This window comes from Periplaneta americana, chromosome 3, assembly GCF_040183065.1.
Source record: "Periplaneta americana isolate PAMFEO1 chromosome 3, P.americana_PAMFEO1_priV1, whole genome shotgun sequence".
Taxonomy (NCBI): domain Eukaryota; kingdom Metazoa; phylum Arthropoda; class Insecta; order Blattodea; family Blattidae; genus Periplaneta; species Periplaneta americana.
This window is the reverse complement of record NC_091119.1, coordinates 24,970,706-24,989,976: the sequence shown is the minus strand read 5'-3', so window position 1 is coordinate 24,989,976 and position 19,271 is coordinate 24,970,706. Positions and strand designations below refer to the sequence as shown.

General features: G+C 34.2%; 1 protein-coding gene across 1 annotated transcript in view; it reads left to right on the top strand.

Moving 5' to 3' along the window:
• The window catches only part of LOC138695860 (uncharacterized), a 138,139-nt gene that overhangs the window by 44,251 nt on the left and 74,617 nt on the right, over positions 1-19,271 (top strand). The window contains exons 6-8 of the mRNA XM_069820154.1: positions 4,104-4,161; positions 13,787-13,925; positions 18,739-18,874. Of these exons, the coding sequence (XP_069676255.1) occupies positions 4,104-4,161; positions 13,787-13,925; positions 18,739-18,874 (333 nt within the window). The remainder of the gene's footprint in view (positions 1-4,103; positions 4,162-13,786; positions 13,926-18,738; positions 18,875-19,271) is intronic.

The window sequence follows — 19,271 nt, the reverse complement described above, 5'->3', positions numbered from 1 at the left end:
GTTATGGTCGTCTTTGTAAATTTGTCCATGGACTTAACTGTGAAGAAATACCAAAGGGTAAAATAGGGTTTCAATATTTGGATAACAATAATAACTGTGAAGAAATCTTCATTGTTCATTGGAGTAACAGAAAAGTTTTTTGATGTTGCTTTCACAGTAGTGATCTAATCCTCAGGAACAAAGATATTATTTGGATAACAATAATAACTGTGAAGAAATCTTCATTGTTCATTGGAGTAACAGAAAAGTTTTTTGATGTTGCTTTCACAGTAGTGATCTAATCCTCAGGAACAAAGATATTATTAACCACACGCTTACTATTTTTAATCAAGCCAAAGTCTTGATCGCATTCCATATAAGTATGGTCTGGCTCCAGGAATTAATTAATTAGTTTATTTACTTATTTATTTATTCATTCATTTGTTGTTGAACATAACAGGCAAAACCCAATTACAATGTTCACGACTAACAAATTAATTTATAAAACATTAACAAGGAAAAGGAAACATACAATGACTTGTATTGAGCTGGTCTTCACGATGTACATCCAAAAAGTAAGCAGGTTTTTGTTTTGATCTTGACCACCGTAGCAGTCACTGTATCCAATGATTCGACTCACTTCATGTAAAGCTTTACAATATTTCTTCAGACAGGAACCAATTTCTTACGATCCTCTTGAGGCAGTATTTTCCCCTCACATGAACAGGTGGATTTACCAGTTTTAAGATTATGGGTACCAAAATTATAAGTCCAGGTAATAAACTTTGTTGCTGGTGAGTGAAGGTGGAGGCAACGTTTTCTAAGTCCAAAGTGAATACAGCTAGGCTATCCTCCTGTTTTGACTTTTCTTTGTAAATCTTCTTCTGTTCGGTTGCGTTTTGTAGTCTTCTCAGGTGCAGCTCTTGTTCCATTTTCAACTGAGCTAAGAGTTGCTCATCTTTCTCATGAGCGATTCTCATAGAAAATGTGTCACACTTATTTCATGTGTCAGTATGTGGCCGTTGAAAACTCAAGTTGAAATAGGTGTTTAATATTTTAACATACCATTAAAGGATGTTATTTCTTCCCTATTTTCCATTTTCTTGTAGAGACAAATCATGAGGTGATGTAACAAAGCAACCATGCCAATGAAATCACTTGCCTGGGTTTTGCTCTAAACAGAAAAGAAGTTTTGTAAAGAGTATAAGTGAATGACGCCCAGATGCCAGCACTGAACAGTGTGATCACTTACGGATTTTATGCCAAAGAAACATCCTTTTGGGCTATCACAACACGCACTTATCTCAATTTTTTACAAAATGTCACTACCTGCTTTTTGTTCTAAGCCCCTCAAATGTAACTTTGATTCCTCTACAGAACTAAAAGTTACATTCGTTCGGATCAAATTTCTACACATACGAAGGACAAAACTAAAATTCTTTCAATAATTTATTATCATAATACACTACTCTCTTAAATTGACTAGCATATTTTGAATTAAATCAATGGATTTCCCAAAACACGCTATGAAATGCTTCATATAAAACAATTTGTATCTCGAAAAGGAAGACAAACCAGAAAAATTGTATTAAAAGTTTCTGTTTGAAATATCTCAAAGAATAACCCCCTGAAATGAATGACATTACTTACTGTTCACGTCCACCGCTGTGGAGTAACGGTTAGCACGCCTTACCGTGAAACGAGCGGGCACGGGTTCAAATCCTGATTGGGAAAAGGTACCTGGCTGAGGTTTTTCCGGGATTTCCCTCAATCCAACAAGAGCAAATGCTGGGTAACTTTTGGCGTTGGGCCCTGGAGTCATTTCGCTGGCATTTTCACCTTCATCTCATTCAGAAGCTTAAGTTACATATAAGCATGGTAGTTGAAAAAGCGTCATAAAATAAGCAATTTAAAAAATTGCGGTTCATTCTATATATCACGTACATTACGTAACGTAACTTAAAACAGCGGTTCCCTTGTTAAATGTTATTAAAGTTTCCGCAATAAAAAATATGTGATCTTCTCACAATTTCACTCTACGATCGCATGAGGAGCATAGTATTAAAGTTAGGCAACTCCATTTTTTTGCGATTTCGAGATGTTGATTGTTTCTCATACGATTTTGTGTGCTGAATGCGATTCTGGAACTGTTTAGGTTCAAATTACGAGTATTAGCATAATAAGGAAAAAAATAAAAAATAAATAAAAAACGGACATAACAGAGCGAAAATAGCACTTAATTGTGCGCTTTAGAATCAAAATGTAGACAACTCCACTGTAGCTTGGTTTCAAATTAGGACAATTCCTTCAGTAGCCAATGAGAAGCCCACATTCGTACCATCTTTTCTCATCACACATCGCGAAATCAACATGGCTGATTGTTTATATAATCGGTTTGTGGGTGAATAAGTACTATTTACGTAAATATGCTTTGAAACCGAGTTAGAAGAGACTTAGATTCAAAAGTAGACAACTCCAATTTAAATAAGGCTTCGTTTGGTTTCAAAAACAGACAACTCACTTTAAATATGGCTTCATTTGGTTTCAAAACAGACAACTCCACTTTAAATATGGCTTCATTTGGTTTCAGAAACAGACAACTCCTCTTTAAATATGGCTTCATTTGGTTTCAGAAACAGACAACTCCTCTTTAAATGTGGCTTCATTTGGTTTCAAAATAGACAACTCCACTTTAAAAATGGCTTCATTTGGTTTCAGAAACAGACAACTCCTCTTTAAATATGGCTTCATTTGGTTTCAGAAACAGACAACTCCTCTTTAAATGTGGCTTCATTTGGTTTCAAAACAGACAACTCCTCTTTAAATGTGGCTTCATTTGGTTTCAGAAACAGACAACTCCTCTTTAAATGTGGCTTCATTTGGTTTCAAAACAGACAACTCCACTTTAAATATGGCTTCATTTGGTTTCAGAAACAGACAACTCCACTTTAAATATGGCTTCATTTGGTTTCAGAAACAGACAACTCCTCTTTAAATATGGCTTCATTTGGTTTCAAAAACAGACAACTCCACTTTAAATAAGGCTTCTTTTGGTTTCAAAAACAGACAACTCCACTTTGAATAAGGCTTCATTTGGTTTCAAAAACAGACAATTCCACTTTAAATAAGGCTTCGTTTGGTTTCAAAAACAGACAACTCCACTTTAAATATGGCTTCATTTGGTTTCAAAAACAGACAACTCTACTTTAAATAAGGCTTCATTTGGTTTCAGAAACAGACAACTCCAATTTAAATATGGCTTCATTTGGTTTCAGAAACAGACAACTCCTCTTTAAATATGGCTTCATTTTGTTTCAAAAACAGACAACTCCACTTTAAATAAGGCTTCGTTTGGTTTCAAAAACAGAAAACTCCACTTTGAATAAGGCTTCATTTGGTTTCAAAAACAGACAACTCCACTTTAAATACGGCTTCATTTGGTTTCAAAAACAGACAACTCCACTTTAAATAAGGCTTCGTTTGGTTTCAAAAACAGACAACTCCATTTTGAATAAGGCTTTATTTGGTTTCAAAAACAGACAACTCCATTTTGAATAAGGCTTCATTTGGTTTCAAAAACAGACAACTCCACTTTGAATAAGACTTCGTTTGGTTTCAAAAACAGACAACTCCACTTTAAATGTTGCTTCATTTGGTTTAAAAACAGACAACTCCACTTTAAATATGGCTTCATTTGGTTTGAGAAACAGACAACTCCACTTTAAATATGGCTTCATTTGGTTTCAAAAACAGACAACTCCACTTTAAATATGGCTTCATTTGGTTTCAAAAACAGACATCTCCATGACTTAGTTTCAGAGATGGATAATTTCACTTTTTGAACTTAAATTTCGACCTAAATATTAATTTTAATCACAATCTGAGACTGAAAAAATATTTCTATGATCCATGGCAATATTTTAAAAATGTACTTATAAGGGTGACATTGGTTCCCAAGGATCTAGTTTTTCGCCTCTCCTGTAGAAAAAGCAAAAGTGGGGTTGTCCAACTCTGATACCAAACTCCTCGTATATCAATAGGATCAATGCTCTTCCTTAGCCTGTGCTATTAACACTGTCCAGTTTACAGATAATGAATGACTGAATATTAACTTTATTTTTCAGATAAGCCAACATGACACCAGCCCAAGGTTATCTGTGTTTGTTAACAGCGATACTTTTCGTAAGTATACACCCTTCTTATTATTCTATTTTTATTCCATTTCACTACAAAACGAAGATTTTTATGAACTTCAAACTTGTCTTTCTCCTGAATTCAAAGACTCATTTACAAAAGTATATTTAAAAATTAATGCAAATTTTATTAGTATGTATGTATTTATTCACACTGCAAATGGGTATATACCCGGTGGCAGTGGTACCTAATTACACTCAATAATGACAATTAATAATAAACACAGCTAATAAAAACAATAATAATAATAATAATAATAATAATAATAATAATAATAATAATAATAACAAGGAGCATCCTAAATAAAATGAAGCATGGTCACTTAAAATAACATTTAAAGTAAATCATTTCGCATTACGCATTTTATTAGTATGTGTACAATTATCAGGAGGACTGAATTATGTATATGTGTTTTTTTTTTATATAGAGAGGACGAGAATACTTCTATATTCAGGACAAATAATCACGGACGTCTATCGCCCAATGAGGTGGTGCACCATTCTTTTGGAACACGATACCCATGTTGTTTTCTTGTTGCAGTTGTGGTTCGGAAAAGTTTTTCAACATATCCAGCAAGTTCCTAAAGTCGTATGATTTGTAACAATTTTTGTGATAAGTGACTAACAATGATAATATTTTTAGTTAAAAATTGAAAAATAATATCTGTACAAAGCAATTATCAACACATTTTTAGCTTCAGGACAGCAGCCAATTAAAGAAATAACACTTCTGAATAGTTCATTCTCAATTTGTAATATCTTTTTGCCCTTAAAACTGAAGAAAAGAGTTATTTTACTAATAATTTCAAATCAGTGTAACTAAAAATATTGAGATTGGGACAAATTTTTATACGATATTTTTTTGCTCAGAATGACTTCGGAAATAAGCTCCGTAAGTGACGGTAAATCCTCGTGAATCACTCTGTATAATGAGCTAAAGGGTAATTTAATCGGGTATTTAAAGACCCTGTATCAGTTGTGAAATTATTTAGTCGGTGGAATCGATGATATTGAAATGATATTTTGGCGAGATGACAGATTTAATTCGATATAATGTTGCAGTTATCAGTGTAAAGGCTGGTTCACAATAAACCGGAAACAAGAATAGGAACGAAAACGAAAACGGTAAAATGGTTAAAATGTGTACATTTAAATATGAGCATTCACAATTAACGAAAAGCTTGCCGGAGCCCGGGATCGGGAACGGAGAGTTGGCCAAGTTTCAACTTCGGCGTTCACGTTTCCGACCACAGCCCACTAGATTCGTTCTATTGCCATCTAAAAGCTATTTTGTCGTCGTATATTTTGTAGCAAGAAGACCGTGACATAACCTATGCATTATTTTGTTCTGTGCTGTGCATCATGGAGCAACTTTTATTTGATGAGATTCTAATATTGAGTGTTGAGGAAAATCCTCACGTTTACGATAAGCGGCGCGCCTCGTATAAAGATGAGAAAATGAAGGAGAATACGTGGCTTTCAATAGCTGCATCTTTGAACACCGATCGTAAGTGAATCATATTTTATTACTGTATTGGTTGTATTACACACTACATATTCATGCTTCAATTCAATAACTACTGTTGTGTTCATTTTTGTTCTATTACAAATATTTCTTCTCTAATTATTTTACGTCATGGTAGACTTAAAATAGGTTGTGATAATAAAGATTCATGGGCATATTTATAGTACCGTACCTAATGAAATGTTTGTTGAAATTTCGAAGTTGGTTAACCTGTGTTTATGTTGGCTGCCTTGCACTCATGAAAGAACGCCATTGATTAATTATACACAAATAACATCAGAATGCGTAATATCGACTTTACATATCGTTACTGACATGCATATCGATATGCATAGTCATCTACGTTCTCGGTTTATTGTGCATCAAAAATTTTCATATTCACGTCCTCTGCTTCTAGGTTGCAAAGGGTAGTGACGTTCATTCCATCTATCACCTCTCCTACCTAATTCCCAACCTCACCTTCACATGGTGCAACCTGTTCCTAAACAGACGAGGCTCTGGGGACCGAGTCACAGCGGTATAATTGTTCCAACACATATGGAGGAAATGCCATATAAACGCCTGTCCAGAAGGCTATTAAGGTAGCAGCCCTACCACTGGACTACTGTGAGACACGCTTGTAGCCTATCCACAGGAACTCTATATTACATTCAAGTCTCATAATATTAACAGCCAAAATGCAGAGCTCTTTGCTGGAACACCGTAAAAATGTGGACATATTGCAGGAACTAAAAATGGATCCTATAGTTAATTTTCTTCAACAATATCGACTTCAGTGAAAAAAACATGTCGAAAGGATGGATCGCACTAGATGGCTTAAACAGATTCTTACTTATGTACCAAGAGGAAAGAGGAAATTGGGAAGACCACGAAAGCGCTGGCATGAAACCGTAACAGAGCCTGTAGGGTCTAATACGTGAAGGATATGATGATGATGACGTCCTCTGCTTCTCATTTTCATTCTGGTTCTCGTTCCCGGTTTATTGTGAACAAGCCTTTAGTCTGGTGTCGTCGCAACTCCAGTTCACGGGAATACAATAATATGTAAATCTAGTGTGTACAGCTGAAATCATATGACTGAACGGAGAGTGTAACTCGTGGACAAAGAAAAGCTGTCCAAGAATGAAAGAAAATATTCAGCGCAAAACTTTCTCTCTTTTCAAACGAGAGGGTGAACCCTAATTTTAAGAACCGTTACTCCAGACAAAAAATTTCATCTTCCCTGTTGCTTTCTCAGTAAACTAAGGAATATTTCATTTTCTCTGACTCCTCCACTGACTACTTTATTACATACCGGAAATATCAAGGACCCAAAGCACCGTCCTTAAGCAATAACAAGGCGGTCTCTTATTTTATTAAAGAAGGGAAGAAGCAGATTATTATTTAATAAAGTACCAGAGCATGGATCTTGACAGACAAAATGAAATACTGGTTTACAAACTCAAGCAAGTTAAAATACCTTGTGCCTTAATGTATAAAATGAGTATTTCTGTAGGTGGCTTCTTGACGGCAGATCAGAATCTTATATACAGTACGCGTACACACGCATATACGCAGACACACATGCACGCACTTACGAAACGGATTTTTAACCGATAATAAATTATAGTTTAATATTGTCTTTGCCAGCTATCATATTTGTTGATCTAGTGCTTTGCTCATTTAAGGGTTTAGGTACAGCTTACAGCAGTAAACTTTTTGTAAATATTAAACATTTTTTTCCCCTACATTACTGTATCTTATACAATAATGAAAATTGGTATGTGTAAATCACTGTCCTTCTGCTATATGAAAAAAAAATATTTTTACGATTTAAAAAAATTATTTATATACACTTTTTCATTTTTCAAAATTCAAAATAATGGCAGTTTACTGTGCAGTGATGAAGCTTTTCCCTCATAACTCATAAACTTGTTAACTGTTTCATGTTCCCTCTCTTTTATTTTATTGCTGAAACGCATGTTTACAATCTAATGCCCTTTCAACTACATTTCTTAATAAATAATATATATTTTTTTATTTTGTGTTAGAGGAAAATACTGATACTTGACATTTTTTAAAGTGAATTTATTTTTTATCAGACAATCTATCAAAGGTAAAGAAGTTATCTTCCATCATATTGTAGATATGACATGCATAAATACATACAATAAATTTAATTACAGAATGTTGGATAGTTTTTTAGTTATGTGGGAAACGCTTCAACACTGCACAGTAAACTGAATTAAAAAAAAATGTAAATAATTCTTTTAAATCGTAAAAATATTTTTTTATATATATAGCAGAAGAACAGTGTTTTATACATACTAATTTTCATTACTGTACAAGATACAGTAATGGAGGAAAAAAATGTTGAATATTTCCAAAATTTTACTGCTATAAGCTGTACCTAATCCCTTAATATTCTCCACACAGACATTAATAATGCTAATTTAAATACAATATCACGACAGAAAATGTTATTCTTTATTCGAGCAGCTTATTTTAATTCAAACAAGTCCTCCTTTATCTTGAGAGGGTAGCCTATAATTTGATTATGCAAAAAAAATTTTCGAAATTTTCGCGAAAATTCTAGTTTCTGGTAACCATGATGCAATTTATCTGTCTATATTCTCGGCCGTCAGTGTACAGAGATTTCTTCAAAGTTACTGATTGGATTTTGTTCTCGTTCAGTAATGAGTTAATTTATTCGGGAATGATACACATTAAATGTAACAATTTTGATAAAAAAAATTAATAGGTATTTTATTTTCAATGGAAAAACACAAATAGGTGATGGCTAATTAAATAATAAATAAATAAATAAATTCTAAATCGATTTTTTTGCTACTTGTAGAGAATCGAAAGATAAATGAAGTGAGATGCCCAATAGGTCACCAGACTCCACGTTTCGAAGAAATTAATTGTAATTATGCATAACTATTTCTACTTTTCGTTGAAAATTTGTTCAAGCCCCAACAGATCACAGAGCAAGTCAGACAGTCATTCTCCTTACTAAGGAATGTCTGAGCCTTTTAAAATCAGCTCTGCTTATTACAAACACATTTTACACTTGAGTGAACTAAAAGAAAATGTTACTTTTAAATTCTAATTTTCGCAAAAAGAAAACTAATATAGCAAACAATTGAATTGGTCATTGCTAGAAGGCCCTTTGTCCAAAAATGTTAGTTCTGAATAAATCGAAAAAAAACTGTTTTTAAGAAATACTAATCTTCGTAGAGCAATGTGGTGACTGTCCATCATAAAGGTATATTTGTGCTTTCTGGAAGCACAATTTTTATTTTGTTGTCATATATAGTTTGTATAATATTATTAATTAAAAATTCAAATTTAAGGGCCTTTTAGCAGTGAACTTAAAATAATTTCACATTTGTTAAAAATGGAGTACTGTAATAAAATACAGGATTGTAAATTAAATAAACTACCATTATTTCAAGTTAAAAGTATATTTCTCTCCTTAAAATATATTTTAATTACGTATTACAAAGTTTTAGGCCCTTGTTTTAAATCTAACTTGACGATTTCATTCTGTATTTTCTCTATGTTCTGCTAGTGGAGAATTTACAACTTTCTCATAATAAGGTAACTGTTCATGGGGAATGTAGCATAGAATTTTCTTGATATCCTGCATTTTGTCTGGGTTGATTGCAATCAATTCATCATAAGTAGGACGTTGGGGAAGGACTATGTTTTCAATTCCAGGTAGACAAAGAGCAAAGGTATGCCTAATACAACCATCAATGAACTTGGATGTTGAAACAATATGAGGAAGAGTGGCATTGTACATATATTCATAATAACTCGCAGGGGCGAATGACAACTTCGAACACCGAGGTACCTTTCTACCATAAGATTCTACAAAAACCTCTTTTGTAAAACATGGGCCACCAGTTAATGAGTGACTTTATTTTTGTGCATGCATAAATATTTTATATAGCCTATAAAGATTTTTGTGGCCTAAGGAAATAACATTTTTATGCAATATTCATTTACGTCAGTGATTCAGTGTAAATATTCTGAACTTACCTACAATCCTCACCAGTTCGTCTTTCAGCCACCAATTCTCCAGAGTAAGTCACATGTTCAGTGCCTTTAACTTTGGCTTTCTTTAATATATTTCGTTTCCAACTGCAAGTATCACTACGTCTCTTTTTGCTTTTCAAACTCTCAGTCTCCATTTTAATTAGCCGAAATTGCGTATAATATAATAATTTGTATTAAAACACAAATAAAGATCAGAGCAGAATAAACAGACCGCTTCAAACAATGTAGATAGCTGATAGTATAGTAAGTATAAAGGTTTGTCATCAGATGGAAACACCGCTAAATGACAAGTTCACAGCTAGAAGGCCCTCTATCCTGGAGTAAGGGCATTTTAGCATGACACGAAAAATGAAATGCTCAACTGTGCGTGTGTATGAAGGCTTGAGGAAAGTCCTTTTAGCACAGATTGTGTATTTATGTGTAAGGATGTTGAATCTGTAGTTAACTCATTTTTGCAAAAATACGGAGAAAGGGCCTTTTAGCAATGACCAATTCAATTACAATGTAAACAAAACTATTTACTGTAAATATTATTTAAATATGTATTTATATCCTACAATTTATAAATTAAAGTCAAATAGGCCTATCTTAATTATAAAGAATGTTTTTTGTGTGCAATGGAGAGAATTAAAAGTTCACATTTTAACTCGACTGCATATTTCCATTTATGTATGTCTTTCCAAATTACTAGTTCAAGAAAATAAGCTATACACAATAACATCATTCGCTACATTATAAAGGAACTAAATTTCTGGGAAATATGCAAAAGGTATAATGAAAAAGTTTCTTATTCTTCATTGACTTCTGTCCATTAATTTTCTTGGCATCATATGACAGAGAGAAAATTACATTCTGTGCAGTAACTCTAGAACTTCCTTTGATAGTTTTATTATTATTATTATTATTATTATTATTATTATTATTATTATTATTACCAAATTGCGATTATAAATATGAGATTAATTGCGAATATTTCAATTGCGGTAGTTTGTTTACCAGACGTCAGGATCTTGATTATTTATTTTTTTGTAAAGTCATTAAGGGTGATATTGATTGTGAATCATTCATAAGCAATATCAGTCTTCGTATTCCTGCTAAGGGTTTAAGATTTCATAATAATAGGAATTCTAAATCTCTGTCTCCGGTCTGCAGATGTATTAAATATGCTAATTTGCATGGATTGAACTTGGATCCATTTAATGTGCAGTATATACTTTTTGAGTTTTTATGTCAGTATTATTAATTTATGCCATTTGTTGAGATATGTATCATACTATTCTCGTCATTTTCGAAAGCATTTGATTTTTTCGAAAGCATTTGATTTGGTGCCACATGACATATTAATAGATAAGTTAAGTAGGCTAGGAATAGATAAAAGAGTGGTGCTATGGATCCAAGAATTCTTAAAAGGTAGAACCCAGAGAGTTAGAGTAGGTCATGAAATATCAAGAATAATTTAAAGAGTTGTGTATAAAGTGAAAATTAAAATTAAGGTGACATTCAACATTTAATTTTTAAGGTGACATGTATTTATCTAGCCTTACGAGTTTACTTCCTTGGTTTGAATTGTAAATTATTTAAAAATAGCGTGTAAGAGGGCCTTAGACTAGAAATGTTTAGTTTAAATGTAGTTCTGTTTATAAGTATGCATAAGAATGCAATTATTTGACTTATTTGAACTGTTGTATCAGTGAAGCGAGGTGAGTCAGTGAAGTTATGGTTTTACAGTGCAGTGAACAGTTCCGATCAGTGATAATTTATAGCGTCAATGAAATGTGTTCTATAGTGTCAGTGAAATGTGTTACAGAGTGTCAGTGAAATGTGTGCTAAAGTGTCAGTGAAATGCGTCATAGTGCCACTACAGGGAATGAGATGAGAGTAAAGTGAAAGACTATTGAAACTTATGTAGGACCTATACATAATTATGTAGGTCGTGTTGTAAAATAAGGTGTTTTATTTTATGTTTTATTATTATTGTGTTAAATTGTATTGTGTATTCTTATTGTATTGTGTATAAAATTGTATATGTGTTGTAAATTGTATTATGTATTATAAATTTTATTGTGTATTGCTTATCATTTTAACTGTGTATTGTTAATATTGTATATACCACTGCCACCGGGTGCTTGCCCACTTGCAGTGTAAATAAATACATACATGCGTACATATATTTACAATACTACTTATATGATTCCAGTCTTCATTTATATCATTTCATTAATTCATTTGTAATTCATTTTATTTAATTGCCATTATTTTCATTATCTCACTGTACTAATTTTAATAATTATTTGTATATATTATTTGTATTTTGCTATATATTTATTTTGTCATTACTGTTTATTTGTATTTGTCTGCAATTTTCATAATTATTTGTATGCACATTGGTTATTCCTTGTACATTGTAAATCTTGTGCTAACTATTATCTTGTGCTGAACTGTTATTAGCCCTAGGCTGTTGTACAGCACAATAAATATTAGTAAATAAATAAATAAATAATAATAATAATTATTATTATTGTTATTATTATTATTATTATTATTATTATTATTATTATTATTATTGCGAACCGTTAGCTAGAGCGTCGTCTTTCAACTCTGGTGACCCGGGTTGGAATCCAGGCAAGTGATTTCTCAGAAGATAGATTGAATATTTTAGAGCTATCAAAGCAACAGTTTTGGCCAAAGACGATTCAAGATTGAACTCTTTGCAGAAATTAATTATCATGCTCTGAGCTGTGTCAAGAGTAAGGGACGTTTTTTAGACATTCTACAATTAACAACATAATCAACAATCAATCAACAATCTTCTGGTATCCCTGCTATTTTAGAACCCTCTGGGATTAGTCGCACGGATGGAAAGTCCCCTGATGGATTAACCTTGGTCCCGTGGAGCAGAGGAAAATCGCTGATATGGGATACGACATGCGTGGATACCTTACCTCCATCCCATTTGCCATCAACTTCTAAAATCGCAAGCTCTGCAGCAGAATCTGCCGTACGCAGTAAACATCGTAAATACGTGCATCTAGTAGACAATTACATCTTCATCGTCTTTGCTGTGGAAACAATAGGCTCCTGGAGTAAAGAAGCAAAAGACCTGGTTTCAGAAATTGGTAGAAGTTTGGTGACTGTTACTGGAGACCCTCACTGCACCAATTACCTACGGCAACGATAGGAATAGCCATCCAACGTGGAAACGCAGCCAGCATTTTGGGAACCTTTCCAGACGCCAATTCTCTCGATGAGATTTTTCTTATTTAAATGTCTGAAAGCAAGACAAGGATGAAGTACGAAGCCCCTAGAATGAAGATAACACTCCACTCACGTCAAGAATCGAACTTTTCCTCACTAGATGGCAACATATTGCATTTCACTTAATTAGTGCAAAATTAACGTGCTAAGAAATGAAAACGGTCATTTCCAAAGTATACTTGCAATTAAGATACTGAGATAAAATTGTCATAAAACTTTACATTTTTAGCGACAAAATATGATGCCTTTTGCCTTAAATTGGCAAAACTTCATTTCTAAAGCTAGTTTATTAAACGTTGTCGACTGTAAAGAAAACAACTATCGCAATGTCCATATTTTATATGTTGTACAATATTATAGTATTGTGAAATTTTAATTTTCCTACCAATTTTTTTCTATTGTTCTATTAAAATTATAGCATATAGCCTATTAACCCGTTGTATCCTATAGGATACTTTGCGAATTTAAGGGTTAAGGGTGACAGGCCTTACTTGGCGCCGTTCAATACATTTTTCCGTAAATCAACATGCAAAGCGAGGCGGTACACTCCACATGCTGCACCAGCTGAGTAGTTCGATGATATTAAATATTTCTATACTATTTTATTCTAGCTTTAATTTCGCAACTGTATATTTAGCATGGGTGGCTATTTTTATGAGTTCATTTGTTATGAACATTTGCGTTCGCAGTTTGAGATAAGGTTTTGACATTAGTTCATTAACAACTACTTTCTATGACGGAATATCATTATTATGTAAAGCTAAATTATCCTTTTATCTTTCTTTTGCAGAGAAGACAATAGTGAAAAAGATATGGAGAGGTATAACGTTTCACATGAATAAAGCAGTAGAAGACAAAGCCAATGCTGTTCTGAAGAAACGATCTTTAAAGAAAATTATCGGTAATGACAAGACCTTTGCAAAATACCAGTAAGTTACAACTCTGTTGTTAAAAATATATGAAGTCTACATACGTAAGTACGTACAGGTTTTAGTGACATTTACAATTTAATTCTTCAAGTATCCTTGAGGACAGGTTACAGAAAGCGTTCAACGTGTCTACTTTGAAGCTATTACATTCATTTTCCATAGTCATACCAGTGATTGTAGGATACTGCCACACATTACTGGTCTGTGTCGAATTTGATCAAAAGCAACGAATATTCGCTCAATCAGTTTCTCTCTGGTGTCAACGGGGGTGGCATACACAACACTCGTCACATGTCCTCAAAGAAAAAATAGTATGGACGTTGAGACGTGTGATCGGGCTGGCCACGCATCAGGTCCCTCTCTTCCAATCCAAGGCTGCAAAATGATAGGTCCCAGCAGATGATCAACAACAATACCATCCCAGATGTTTACGGTAAATCTTTGCTGGTAATAGATCTGAAATATTCGATAGAGTCTAACAGTCACTGCTACAACAATGCAATGAAAGTAATCAGCAGAGACCGGAACTTTGGCAGAATGCCTTTTTAATTGTGTTAAAGCTATCTTTAATTTGAAAGTAAATCTGTACGAATTATATCTTTGTAACGACGGGATCACCATAGATGGACTGAGAATGACCCACCTCCGGTTCACAGACGATATAATATTGGTAGCGAAATCAGCAGCAGATCTAAAACAGATGCTTGAAGAATTGGACAGGATCAGCAAAGAGGCAGGGTTATCCATGAACCCAGAAAAGACGAAAATAATGACTAACACGTCTGAAGACCGGATCCACTTAAATGGCCAGCCACTAGAATATGTGGAAGATTAAACCTACCTGGGCCAGAACCTGTCCTTCTCCAGCAATTCAGAGAAAGAAATAAAGAGACAAATCAGAATGGCATGGAAGAAGTTCTGGTCTCTAAAGTTCATGAATGAATGAATGAAATGAATGAAATAGCCTTTGAATTTCCCGTGAAGGGCTATGGCCTCCTAAAAAGGGGAGCTCTTTAGAGATCATGCGGTGAGCTAATCCGCATGACAGTAGATTCAGTTCTATATAAGTTTTGTTCATCGTTCGTGTGTGTACACTTGCACTCTCACTCGATACTGGCAAACTGTAGCGATCTCCATTCTTCTCGGTTCTTGGCTGTTCTGGACCACAGGGGTCCAGCTAGGCTCTTGAAGAAGTCCGCCCATCTGGTCCCAGGTCTTCCTCGGTTTCGCCTCCCGATGCGTGGATCCCACGTGGTGGAAACTTACAGACAAATTCCAGAAGCTAAGCTTAAAGGTTGAGACCCTGGAAAAATGTGTATTACCAGTCCTACTGTATGGATGCCAAACCTGGTCCCTCATCAGAACAGAGGCGTTTGCTTCAAACCTGCCAACGCAGTATGGAAAGAAAAATCCTGCAACTTTCTCTGAGGAACAAAGTAAGGAACGAGGAGCTACGCAACCGTACCGGCATGAAAGACGTCCTAAACACCGCAGAAAGCCTGAAGTGAAAATGGGGAGGACACGTGGTAAGGATGGACCACAGACGATGGACGCACAGACTGATATTGTGGGATCCCAGGATCGGCAGAAGAAGAGTGGGACGCCAGACAACTAGATGGGCAGATTTCTTCAAGAAGAAGGCAGGACCACATTGGACGAGCAGTACAAGAGACAGACAGCTGTGGAGAAATCTAGAAGCCACCGTCCTCAGTGTGTAGTGTGGTGCGAATCTTACAAGTGCATATAGTGTTTGTGTACATAGAACACTCCTTAGGATCGGCTCACCTAACGAGTGAAGTCTACTGAGCCAAGCCCTGTCAATCAGGAGGCCCTTGCCCTTAGGGGATCTAGCAGCCTAAATTTACTTTTTATTATTTATTAACTGAAACGTCACAGTTTTATGTTGCCCTTTTCTGTATTTTTAAAATATAAAGTCCACACCTGTGGAGTAACGGTCAGCGCGTCTGGCCGCGAAACCAGGTGGCCCGGGTTCGAATCCCGGTCGGGACAAGTTACCTGGTTGAGGTTTTTTCCGGGGTTTTCCCTCAACACAATACGAGCAAATGCTGGGTAACTTTCGGTGCTGGACCCCGGACTCATTTCACTGGCATTATCACCTTCATTTCATTCAGACGCTAAATAACCTAGATGTTGATACAGCGTCGTAAAATAACCAAATAAAATAAACATTTAAAATATAAATGCCTAATTAACAAAATAAATGCATTTTTGCTTTTGATTATTTATCTATTATTTATTAATTTATTATTAAAAATTGCCTACAGCTATATTTTAATTTATTTCTACAACCGCTACAATGAAAGTGACTTCACCGAATGTATATTATTGTCTTTCAGTCAGTTCATATTCTCTTTGCAACAATGAGTGCTGCCGTGCAAAAATGTATAACAGTAAGCGTTTTAATTATCGCTTGTGTTTATTTGACAAGGCTACAATGAGTGCGGGTCTAACGTTATTTTTAACTGTTATTTTTCTTTCAGTTTTCATTGCGACGTTGTTGTAGCTAGCAAAATATTTCATATCGCAACATATCAGTACAACCAAACACAAAAATGCACTTTCCAAGCCTACTGGGAAGAAGATTTCTTTGCTTCCAACAGTAATTGCAACATCGAGTCGAAAATCTCAATTTGCATTCGACTTGCGTAAAGCTTTCCTTGCTACCGAAATCCCTTAGTATAAAGTGCAAGGTTGCGGGTCTAATGCAAGTTTTTTTGTAATTGCCTATTTTAGCTATTTATAATGTCTTTTTGCCTGCCTATTTTAGCTATTTATGATGCCTTTTTGCCTGTCTATTTTAATGATTCATAATACCTAAACTTCCGGTATCTCGTAATGAAAGTAAAGGTTGGTTCACACTAAACCGGGAACGGAAACGGCAACGAGAATGAGAATAGAAATAATGTTAAAATAAATTTATTTAAATGTGAACGTTCACAATAGTTAATTGTGAATCATCACATTTAAATACATTTATTTTAACAATATTTCAGTTCTCGTTCTCGTTCTCGTTGCCGTTTCCGTTCCCGGTTTATTGTGAATCAGCCTTTATCAGGTTCAGGGAAGACACTTTGAACTCATTCTGTAACCTGTCTACAAGGGTATTTGAAGAAATAATTAATTTAATTATTGTAAATATCACGAAAACTTGGATTTTCTTCGATGTCGCGTACCTCCCAAACGACGCGTCAGAGAACACGGGTTGTTTCATGAAAAATGGTCTCATTATATAGTCTATCGTTCATCAGAGTTTGTCGCAGTGGTCCTAACTCACTCTGTATAGAGGAATACAACTCCAGTTACCAGCCAATATCAATTATGTGGCTTACTGCAGTAACAACCAAGTTATTTCCCTGAAAGTTCAAACACTACACTGTTAATTGATTATAAATATGTACAGTAGTGACAAAAAAACCGGACCGACTCTTGTAGCTGATTTCAGAACCTTGTTCACTCCATATCACGATAGATTGGTAACTAAGACTTTCGTGGTTCGAATCCTGCCTGGGAAGAAAACTTTTTTTTTCCCCCTTATTCAAATTTATTCCCAAAACATGATTTTTACCAGCAATCTAAAAGTATTGGGAATAAATTTGAATAAGGAACAAGAAGATTATTCTCACAATAAGTACCGGTAAAACACATCTAGATTCTAGATTTTGTGTCACAATATATTTTTCACCCAAAATTTAAAAACCAACGTTCATTATTTCTCCTATTTCCAGAGTTTTGAATATTTAAATTGCAATTTTCAAATTAATACATAAATTTTATCAAAGTGAAAATGAGTTTTGAAGTAAGTAATATGATAGTTTATTAAAAGGATTGAAATTTGAATATTCACAACTAAAAATTAGTTAATATTAAAATAAACAAAATACATATTTTGACCCTGACGTTTAAACTTTGCTCATTTAGAAATGTTTGTAGATTGCATTTGTCTCCCTGTATTATCGCCTCTAATGCCACATTACAGATAGATATTAATATTATGAATAGGCCTACTTGTTTTACACGTGAACGTTGTAAATGGACACAGCCTATGTATGGACACATCTATAAATAAATAAGTAAATAAATGAATGACGAAGAATACAATAATACAATAAATCACAGTAAAAACAAAATTATTTACACTGACTACTTGCTTTACGAGTCTATACACATTACAACAAGTGACTGTAAAGATTTTAAGTATTTCAAAAAAAAAAATCTTCTTATTTCTGATACAATACGACGTTTTCCTCTTTCCGAATGAAGTGCTCCCTACCAAATTCTTCTATTGAAGCACTCATTTTCAACCGTCTAGCTTTGTTTTGTCTTGCATACATACCTACACTGTTGCGGGTTGCTAGCAGACTTTAAGTAACCAAGCGCAAGACACTACTAATAACCACAATAATTGAAAGAATGATTAACTAAAATATTGCTATTGGTCATTCGTTATATTATGGTGAAACCTACTGCATACGTGTGCCGTAGCTTATATAAAAACCTTATAGTGGGGATAAGTGTGCTAGCTAGCAACAAGTAGAAGCATAGCGAAGGAGAGATGCTTCCCAATCCACTTTCTTCTTCCCCCCACGCACAAGTAGGTTTCACGAGATAACGAATGGCCTATAGTACTATTAATGATCAATTTTAAAAGTGCCTGCGCGTGTGCTACCTTAGTAAAGAAAACGTAATATTCTTTGCATATTTTGTCACTCGTATGGAAACCTCACAACTAATATTAATTCTATTGAATAAGATAATGGAATGGAAATGGTTTACATAATTTGTTTGCTTTCAGAGACTACGTCATTACCACGACTGAGAGTGCCAACAAAATGGTGGACACGATAATAGATTATGCCAAGGCAATGATCCTACAGAAACATCAAGATAGAATTAAAATACCGAACATACGTGAAGGCTTTGAGAAAGAGGTAAGTATTTGTTTCCTTAAAGAAAATTCTTTGCAAATAAAAATGTTATATATAATTATTAATAATGACAAGAAAATCATATTTGCTTTCAATATATATATATATATATATAAAATCCTCGACTTACGACGAGCACACATTTCAATAAACCCATCGTAAGTTTAAAATATCGTACAGTAATTCATATAATATATATTATATATATATATAAACAAATGTCATTAATATAGACAATTGATCATTTCGACATTGAATAACCCCTGAAGTTTAAAGCGTCATTACACAAAACGTAAGTACTACTGCTGCTGCTACCACCACTAACGCTACTACTACCAACTTAGGGAAGTAGGTAAATTTGTGTAGTGTCTGGAAGTAGCGTTAAAATTAAAAGATTATT